The sequence below is a fragment of the Triticum aestivum genome, chromosome 1A (assembly GCF_018294505.1).
Source record: "Triticum aestivum cultivar Chinese Spring chromosome 1A, IWGSC CS RefSeq v2.1, whole genome shotgun sequence".
In the NCBI taxonomy this organism is placed as follows: Eukaryota; Viridiplantae; Streptophyta; class Magnoliopsida; order Poales; family Poaceae; genus Triticum; species Triticum aestivum.
In genome coordinates, this window is record NC_057794.1 from 501,469,264 (window position 1) to 501,479,384 (window position 10,121).

Here is a 10,121-nt window from a genome sequence, read left to right on the forward strand (position 1 = left end):
TGAGCGGCCTCGCGCACGGCCTCTTCATGCCACCGCGGATGACCTCGGCAGCGGGTGGCGTCGCGCCGGCGCCGGCCCGAGCCGCCGCCCCCTCCTCCTCAAAGCTCCCCAATGCGGCGCGGCCAAAGAAGGGCAAGACATCGGCGAAGAAAAACAAGGCGGCGGACGGCTCCGGCACCTTCAAGGCGAAGAGGAAGAAGCTTGCGGGGCGTGCGACGGGCGCGGCGGCTGCCGAAGTGCCGGCAAGCTCACTCGTTGAGCCGGCGGCCGGCGCGCACAACATGTTCGACGAAATGCCTCCAAGGTAAAAAATTCTAACTTTTCTTTTTTTTTTTGTTATTTTTTGAATGCATTCGTCACATATAGATAGCTTATTTGCATTGTGCAAAAAAAATTGTAGTCTCAATGATGATGCATACATGTCAACGATGGGTGTTGGCTCCAACAATTCGCATTGGTCTCAAACCAATGACATGCATTTTCAAGACCATGAGTTCGAGGTGGACGAGGAGGGTGAGGGCATTGTCGACGCACCGAAAGGAAGAGCGGGCAATTACACCAACACCGATGACATCTTACTATGCAATACTTGGTTGCAAGTGTCGAGGAATCCATCCGTTGGAGGTGATCAAAGTAGAGATGCTTATTGGAACCGGATGAAGGAACACTTTGATGATCGCAACATGAGTGGAATTGACCGCTCCAACCGATCACTTAGGTCCCGGTGGTCGACAATCAACTCAGATTGTCAAAGGTGGGCGGCTTGTCAAAAGGCGGTTGACAAGTTGAACCCAAGTGGCACAAATGAGGACGATAGAGTAAGTGTCATTTCATCTTACATGTTGGTGCTAAACTTGCTTTGTTTTGCTTGTTGTTGGTGCTAACTTGCTTTGTTTTCATGTAGTACAACTTTACGCAAAACTTGTTCAAAAAAGAGGAGAGGAAAACCAAGAAGGGGAAGATCAAGAAAGGAAGAGTCTTTACTTTGCCTCATTGCTATGATGTGTTGAAGGATGATGAGAAATGGAAGAAGCGTGAAGATTTGGATGATTTGCATTTGAGCGACAAACGGAAGCGAACAATTAAGTTGGATGATGATGATGATGAGGATGATGCATCAAGTGATGACGGCAAGAGAAGCCCCACACCCAACTCGGTTTCATACTCGAAGCCAAAGCGGCCGGATGGGTGCAAGAAAGACAAAACCGAAAAGAAGAAGAGGAAAGGAGATAATGAGCTCAAAAATGCTATGGAAGCTATTGTGAAGGCAAGAAAAGAAGCCAACGAGGTGAGGAAAATGGCAAGGACCCAAGATGCCGTGGCCGAGGAGAGAAGGTTGGCGGCCGAGGAGAGGAGGGTGGCGGCCGAGGAGAGGAAGGTGGCTTTGGAGGAGAGGAGGGTGGCGGCCGAGGAGAGGAAGGTGGCTTTGAAGGAGAGAAAGGTGAGCAATGAGGAGCGAACTAGATTGTTGGAATGGGAGAAGCACTTGTTCTTCTTGGACACAACTAACCTCAATGCGGCGCAAAAGGAGTATGTCAATCTTGCCCAACAAGAAGTCTTGATCCAAAAAAGAGCCATGGTTCGTGCAATGGGTGGCGGTGGCATCGGCACCATGGGTGGCGGTGGCCTCGGCGCCATGGGTGGCATGGGTGGCTTGGGTGGCGGTGGCTTCGGCGCCATGGGTGGCATGGGTGGCTTGGGTGGCTTTGGAGCACCCCCGACGCTATGGCCACGATGGGAGGCATGAGTTTTGCTTCTCTCATGGGAGGCATGGGTGCACCTCCGGCCGCCATGGGCGGAATGTCTTTCGATGAGCCTCCTCGCACACATTCCCATGAAGATGCCGTTGAAGATCTTGCCAACACCGTCGGAGCTTCACGTGATGCGGTGCGCGGTGAGGAGAGGGAGGAAGATTCATCTTCGGAGGTGGAAGAATCGTCTTCCGAAGATGAGGACGAGGACGAAGACGAGGACAAGGACAAGGAATGATGTATCTTTCCTTTGTGTATTGAACTTGATTTGCATTTTGAACTTGGTTGGATGAACTTGTGGGCATGATTTTAAACTTGTGGGCATGAACTTCATCAACTTGTTTGTGTGAAATTTTTATTGTGTTAAAAATGTGCATCATTTTGTGTTGAAATATGCCATATGCAATGCACCGGCGAGTCGCGCGCGTTGCATTTTGGCGCGCTGCTGGAGCGATGCGCGCGCGCTGCTGGAGCGACGCGCGCGCGCTATATTTTAGCGCGGCCGCGCCAAACCAACCGATGCGCGTACGGCATATATGTTTTTTGCGCGCGGCACGACCGGCGCCTATTGAAGATGCTCTAATATTTTGAGGTTGGTAGGCGATGGGGCATGAATTTTTCACCATTCACCCATAACCTCAAACCCACCATAGAGATACGAATTTTCCGTAGACCACCACTGATTTTCTTTTCTCTACTTTTTTTTGCGAGGTTATACCGCCGTTCTTATCAAAGAAAACATGGCTTTGAGCTGCAATGACCATATCCCTCAATCCAAACATTGCCTTGACAATAAGTCCAAAATAGTTGCCTAGAAGAGAATGTGCTGGCAAATGCTTTGGTGCTAACAGTTTTTGTTCTTCCAGAAACGCACAGCTGTGGGTTATTATCTGGCACGAACGGCCAAATGCATGCATCAAAGCATCCACCTCCACAAAATGTAAAAAAAAAATAGCTCGAGTAAACAAATGGAGTAGCCCTTTAATTCATAGCTATCTGATCTTTTACTAGCTACTATATCCTTTTTTTCTCAACCCAAGGTATGTCATTATGAGCACCACTAGCATCGAAAGCCTGTGCTCTGCCGAACTTGTGAATCTTCTCAAAGTAACAAAATATGCTACTGTATGGACTATTACTCCTTGAAAGGAACATTGCCCAGTGCTCTATTCATAGCACAGGACTATCCCCCAATATGGCAACTGGTACAACCAACCTCGTAAATGCAAAGTTACCCAGTAGCCAAGTTGATTTGTCAATAAAAATGTTGCTGCCAACATCCCAGATCTATGGCACAGGGGTCAATATAAGGTAAGCAGATTCAATGACTGAACTAAACAGAAATGTACAACTACCAGATAGCTTTCATGTAGCTTTAGGGCCTTGGTATTGCGTGTAAGCGTGCTCTGTTTCTTGCTACATGTTTCAGTTGAGGATTATCCTTCAAAAGAAGGGGATTGCTAACTGGGGACTTTAGAAACACCCTCATAATTACAAAGATCTGTATGGCGAAATACGACAACGACAACAACACTTAGTCGTGACTGAAGGGGTTGGGGCAGATCTGAAGGTCCAAACAGCGCTCATTCTGTTGTTAAGACGATATATATTCACATGCGATCGGCCATCCGTGGAGGTTAATAGCTCAGAAGTGTTTCCTTTGTAAGGAAGGCTTTGCTTTATGACTTGCTCAAACCAGGGTTTGCCTTAAACTCATCCACTTGGAATGCAGGATCGCATATGTTGGTCTTCGGACAGAGTTCTTGATCCCATGGGCCAATAAGATGGGATTCAAACCCTGGCTGTGTAACACCCCGGACCGCATCTGTTGACAGATCATCCAACCGTGGTTTCTTCGGAGAAGGCTGTATGCTGTCAGGGTAGTCATCTAAGGTAGGTGGTGAATGTGAAAGCTTCCTCTCCTCAGAACCTTCAAGTGAGCCACCAAGCTTTTGCTGCTCCTCTATGATCATCTGCAAGTACTTCCCTTGTGCTTCGATTCTCAGCTGCAACTGCTTTTGAACCTGACATGGTAACATGTGATGATTTAGTCTAGTCTTGGAAGGCTTGGAACAAAAATTTAGGTTGGCTCCGAAGAATACATCTCAGAGATGGCAGATTCAAAAATAAATAGTGCAGGCAAAATAAAAGAACTGTTAGCAAGAGGCAATCGAGGACAAAGTCATTTACAAGGAACCCACCCAAGTATAACTTCGGTGAATAATGGTTTAGTAGAAATGTAGAATGGGGCAAGAAATCTGATTGTTGGAGTAAATCCCCAGCTGACAGCCCGAAAAAAGTACAGCATGGATGTGGCAAAATCCATTGAATAGGAAAAAAGAAATAATATGATTCAAAGAAGTTCACATGTTTTCATCACAAACCTCGAGTTGTTCATGGAGCCGCTTCTGAACTTCCATTTGCATCTTCAATGCTTCATTGATTTGTGAACCCCTGAAAAGATAAATGAAGAATATCTCTGTAAATATGTGATGTATTTTTAGCATGATATTAACCAGCATAAAAAGCCTATGTTAGCAGAGGATACAATCATGTGCACAGACAATTGAGTAAAGATCACTTACGGTGCAGAATCTGCATTAGAGAATGAATCACTAGAATCCTTCTTTTCGTCCTTGGAACCTACACCAGCTGCCACTTTAGAAAACCAAAGCATTCTCGGTATGAAGGAAGGCAAGAAGGGGAGTGTGCTAGGAAGGCAATGAAGCATAGAAGGGCATTTACCTTCAGCAGGAGATTCTGGTATGTACTTTGCAAGGCGATACTTCTACACAAGCAACAAGAGAAATAGAGTATTAGTGACCAGGCAAATATTTATTAGCTGTCTCCTCAAAAGAGACACTCTTTACCTGCAAATGGCTCTTCACGTGATAAATTGTAATCCCCGGTACACCCATTACAGTCAGTACTCCTTTAGGTGTTGCTCCTGAAGATATGATGATACCAATACATTAACAAATCTCCGATGCACTGTACCTTGTGTACTTCAAATAAATAAACAACTATTATAGAAGGTTGTTTAGGGTTATCGATACATCAACAGTTTCCAATGCGATTGGGTAAGGTAACATGGCAGACACAGTTCCAAAGGACCATATTAACAACTTCTAGCAGACTAGCATGAATCACTGAAACATGAGGAACTTGTGTTTTGAGGGGAAGAGAAACTTGTGTGTTCACAGTCCATGACCTGATATATGCAGCAATCTCATCATAAAAAATAATGCATAAATCTGTTTCATAAACATTTGGAATATCAAAATTAGTTTAAACTTGAGTTTGTTAATATGCATGATACACAATGGATTCGACATAAAACCACCAAATTGCAGGTTCTAGATATGCATTGTCCCACACCATCTAAAAATGTTTTCACTCAGAAATTGTGCTGCTGACAAGGTTCATGAGAAACCAAGCAGAATGAACCAACAAAATAAACGAAATTTATAGATCATATTAAGTAACAAGCAGAATGAACCAACAAAATAAACGAAATTTATAGGTCATATTAAGTAACAAGCAGAATGAACCAACAAAATAAACGAAACTTATACATCATATCAAGTAAAACCACAAAAATTAATACTTAAGAGAGAATACCCACTATCTGGTCCACCAAGTTGGGCGATTGCATCCACAAAACGACTATGGAGATCAGAGGTCCATCTTAGACGTTGTTTGCCACTCCCTACAGGATTAGCAGGGTTGCTTATGTTGGATCCACCGAAAGCTCCAATGTTACTTACATGCTCACTATTCTGAGCCCTCTGTGGTGCAAAGGGCACAGAAAACTTCTTAGCATGGTACATCATGAGAGTACTGCAACAATTGTAAGAAATTCTCATACACATGAGCAAGGCCAAGAAATGTTATAATTTAGGATGAAACAAGTCTACATTTCTAATGCCATCCTGTATATCTAAACAGAACATATCAAGTTGACGGTAAAATGTAAATACAGCATACTGAGCGTTTTCTGGTATGAGGAAATTTCATCGTTTCTTAGACAGTTCATGAAATCCCGATCAGCATATTTATCTCAAGAAGTTGGTAAGTCTCCTGGTTTATAGTTAAAGGAGTTCTGCTGCTAGTAAAAGAGCAAAGAGGGCGAAACTGAATATGACAGACAATATTGACACAGCAGAGCACCAAAAACAAATCTGTATACCTAGTGGTACTATCAAGTATCAAATATCCAAATAGCCAACACTTGTTAAAATTTTAAGGTTACAGACGACTTATGGAGGGACTTTAACCTCTCCAAATCACATGAAGAGGACAAAGTTCATCGCAGGCTGCTTATTGAACTCTACATGGTAGAAAGACAAAAAAAAAATTGCAAGTAACAGAGGAAGACCAGTTGAGCTAGCTTCCCCATAAGAGTCAGTAGAACTGAAGCCCTGGAGGTAATCTCAGCCGTCCCCAAATGCCATGCCAATCGAAGTCACTAGACGAGGCCATGGCAAATGATCCACAACAAATGAAACTGGAGGGGGGCAAAATTTCACGCTACAGGTCGAATCAATCGAGATCACAGGCCATGTGCAAATTACCAGGGCCAGCACAAGATTCCAACCGGGCCTTTCCGGCCTCAGAGTCGCACAAGTCAGCACAGCAACAACGCACAGCTCATAACCGGAACGGGTTTATGAGCCAGGAAATCGGCAAAACACTAGCTCACCAGACCAAGCTTCGCCCCCAAAACGTCAGAAGCGCCGCCGCCACCCAAACGTGATCACCACCGCTCTTCTCACATCCACCCACAGGCCGCAGCCAATGGAATCTCACTAGAAGCTCCAGAAAATCCACTCCGCGGTCAGTAAAATTCACACTAACTACGCCTACCACCAGTAAGAGAGGAGCGGCAGTCACTCACCGGCCTCTGACACACAATTCCACCGCAATACGCCTCACAGAGCCGCGATCTCGACCTCACGGACGACAAAACCTCTCGGCAAAACACCCGCCCATTCCTCCCACACCAACAGACACGCTCAGCCGCCAAAGGCGAGTCCAAGAAATTCAGTAAAGAGACCGGCAGGGTGGAGCCGGGCAGCCGGCGTTTACTTACCGGCACGGAAGAGCTCAGCAGCCGCCGTCCCCGCCGCGACCGGGACCCGGCCGCTCGTCGCAGGTGCGCCGCGCTCGTCGGGGGATAGAGGGAGGGAGACAGTGCGGGAGGGAATCAAATGCTGCGGGCGTGCGGGCGTGCGGGCGTGCTGGTGCCCGGGGCCAATCAGGCGGAGGCGGATGGATGGCCCAATCGGGGCGCTGGGGTCCGGGCGGGGCGAGGATGGGAGCGGTGGTGCGAGTGGGAATGGGAGGGGAAAGCGGCAGGTGGTGGTGTCCGGCGAAAGCGACGCCGCGAGAGCGGAGCGCTTGGGAATCGGGACAGATCTTTTACACCCCTCGTCGTCGGAGCGACGAGACGAGCGCACCGTGGGCCTCCCGGCCGGCTCTATCTACTACTCCTACCACCCCTGGCCCTGGCCCGGGGCAAGGAAAACCGCCGGGCCCCGCGTGCGCCCCGCGGCAGGCGGGCCCGCGGGCCCTTGGGCCCTGTCAGCGAGGTACCGCCACCAGCAGTAGCGGTGGTACTGTACCTGTCTCGAAAAAAAATGGCGGTGCTGTACCAGATCTTTGTCCGCTCGGTTCGCTTGTCCCGGCGTCCCCAGCGGCGAGCGCGGCTTTCCCTTCCCTTCCCTCACCGGGGACACTGTTCAACGGCGGTGTTTTGCTGGTTGGTTAACCCCACCCAGGAGAATCTTCGGGGCCGCGTCGCATTGATGCCAGATTCCCCTCGGTTCTCTCGGAGGTGCTCATAAGGTTAAGGTATGCGTGTGTGTTTATAGAGGTGAGTGTGTACGCGTGTATATGAGCGCTTGTGATGCTTAAAAAAAAGATTCCCCTCGGCCTCCGCTGCCATTCCGTCCCATCTCGTCCAATCCACCCGTGGCCCATCACGTGGCCCGCAGTGGCATGCCCTGCCCTTGCCGTGATCGGACCGGCTGCACGTGCATCCGTTTCCCCTTCGTGTTCTGTTAGGTGGTGTCCGTATTTACTACCGCGGACAAATGGCTGCAATCATGGCCCATGGGAAGAAGTGTGGGCGACGCGAGCGATCCCGTTGCAATCATGGCCCGGGAGGGAAGGATTCAAGGGGAAGAAAGGAGGAGGAGGAGGAGCGCATTGACATGCCATGATGCCCCTATCTAACGGCAAAGGAGGAGAAAGGAGGGAGGCTAGGGGAGGGAGGGGAGGGGACGTCGGACGGGAGAATCATTGTGATCTGCTGCGATGCGAGCGCGCAGGCAGGCTCGACGGGAAAAAGTACCTCAAAAGCAACGACGGTTTGGACGAAACAAAACGCGCGGCAGAGGTGAGCCCACCTGCGGCTGCGGTGCGCCCGTAAACAAGTCACGGTGAAGCAGAAAGCTCCGGCGACAGGTCATCTCGTCTCGTGTCATCTCAACCTTCGTCGCTGCATGCGCGCGCGCGCGCGAATTGTTAAAGGAAGCCGTGGACTTCCGTTCTACGATTTCCTTCTTGTTCAGCGAGGACGCAGCGCTCTCGGGTCCGGTCGGTCGGTCGGTCGCCCGCCCTGCCCAGCCCGTTTCCTTCAGTACTCCTTGGACTGTGGTAGGGGCCGGCCAGGGAGGAGGGCCCCGGCAGCGGCAGCGGCAGCGGATCGATTCGACCGGACGGCGACGCCATCGGCTGCAAAAGCGTCGTCGAGAAAAGCGTCGGAAGGATTCGGGGTCAAGGCAGCGGATTCTCCTCGATGAGCGTTTCCACGCTGCCACCTCCCCCGCTTGCATTTTCTCTCCTTGCGTCCGCTGCCGGCAAATTTGACAGTTTTGACCTCTGGACGAAATCAATTCACAGAATAAACTGCCGTCAAACAATTTCACGTCCCTGACCTTTTTGTGTAGCGCCCGCCACGCAGGCGTCACACACTGCTGTGCAACGCCCAGCTCGGAGGCGTTGCACGCCAGTCCATCGTGGCAGCCCTTGGGCCCGCACCCAGCAGTGCAGCGCCTCCGAGCTAGGCGCCACACATGTAATGTGCAGCGCCTAGCGCTCGGGCGCTACACTGTGACTTATCCAGCGGCGGCGGCCCTCTCCTCCCCCCACCCCATTGCAAGATTCAAACAGAAGAAATCGTGGTGGCCCTCTCCTCTCCCCCTCTCAATCCCCTCTCCTAAATTCTCCAGATGTGACGATTTGGTCCGTGGATTCCTTCACCAATCCATCCTAGAAGGTACTCTCCTCCGATCCCATTCTTTCTATCCGTAGAATGTATGATATTTTGAAGATTTGGGGAACCCTTGTTTAAATCTTGCATGTATTAGATTTGGGGAACCCTTGTTAGATTAGAATGTTGCATGTATTAGATACCTAATTTAGCAACCCTAGTTTAGTACTCCCTCCGTTCCGAATTACTTGTCGTAGGTATGGATGTATCTAGATGTATTTTAGTTCTAGATACATCCATTTCTTCGACAAGTAATTTGGAACGGAGGGAGTATATTTTATTGAAAAGATATGGTTTGGATACATAGGTTGACATGTTATTTTATATGGAAAAAAGATTTGTATTAAATTTTGCATGAAGTAGGCCTAGTTTAGTTTATTTGTGTTGAAATTATATTTGTATTGACAAGAATGCTTTGGATACATATGCTTTGAATTTTGTATGTACTAGGCGTGCTTTAGTTTATTTGTATTCAAAAGATAATCGTGTTGACAAGAAAGCTTTCTTTCAAAATTGTTAGGATGGTTTGGCTTCTCGATGATCACTGGGACAAACAACACCAGTCGTATGCTATGGCGGTGGAGCAGCGGGTAATAATGAAAGTGGCCGGTTTTATGAATTTCGTGTTTATTTCAAACACAAATGCCCCATATGTAATGTTATGATTTGTTTGTTTGTAGGAGCTTGCACCTCTGAAGCTTTGTTCTCACGGGGCCACCCTTGGGTGGATGCGCTATGATGAGCGATACACATCGTATGTAAGGGAGACGGGACTTCTCCCTTTCATTCAGATGGTCAGACGATCGACGCCGCCCAATAATGCTCCAGCACTCATCGCGCTTATTGATCATTGGCGGTCGGAGACACACAGTTTCCATCTTCGGACCGGGAAGATGACCGTGACGCTCCAAGATATTGCTATGATCACCGGTCTTCTCATCGATGGGAATCCTCTATGTATGAGCATCGATTTTGATGGGTGGCGCGCGCAGATGAATACCCTTATCGGTATGGTTCCACCGGAGCCTCGGGAACCAGCAGCAGAAGACAAGAAGAAGGAAAGAGTCGCATCCGGTGCTCCTTTCACGTGAATT

General features: G+C 48.6%; 2 protein-coding genes across 6 annotated transcripts; one reads left to right on the forward strand and one right to left on the reverse strand.

The window, feature by feature from the left end:
* The first annotated feature begins 434 nt into the window (after positions 1-434).
* LOC123191799 (caldesmon-like) lies at positions 435-3,228 on the forward strand. The gene is made up of 3 exons (XM_044604414.1): positions 435-818; positions 905-1,579; positions 3,181-3,228. Exons 1-3 carry the CDS (start codon positions 474-476, stop codon positions 3,226-3,228), a joined length of 1,068 nt encoding a protein of 355 aa, XP_044460349.1. The 5' UTR covers positions 435-473.
* LOC606324 (myb family transcription factor PHL7) lies at positions 3,059-7,207 on the reverse strand. 5 transcript variants are annotated; one of them, XM_044483500.1, is made up of 7 exons: positions 6,844-7,205; positions 5,373-5,460; positions 4,622-4,698; positions 4,497-4,539; positions 4,337-4,409; positions 4,136-4,205; positions 3,059-3,775 (listed from the first exon to the last, which is right to left on the reverse strand). In XM_044483500.1, the coding sequence occupies exons 2-7, from the start codon at positions 5,404-5,406 to the stop codon at positions 3,431-3,433; spliced, it is 642 nt and encodes a 213-aa protein (XP_044339435.1). In that variant the 5' UTR covers positions 5,407-5,460; positions 6,844-7,205; the 3' UTR covers positions 3,059-3,430. The 5 variants fall into 5 exon arrangements, with proteins under 5 accessions (XP_044339435.1, XP_044339411.1, XP_044339420.1 ...); XM_044483476.1 differs by having other exon boundaries at positions 4,337-4,394; positions 5,377-5,591; positions 6,844-7,202; XM_044483485.1 differs by having other exon boundaries at positions 4,337-4,539; positions 6,844-7,207.
* Positions 7,208-10,121: the final 2,914 nt, after the last annotated feature.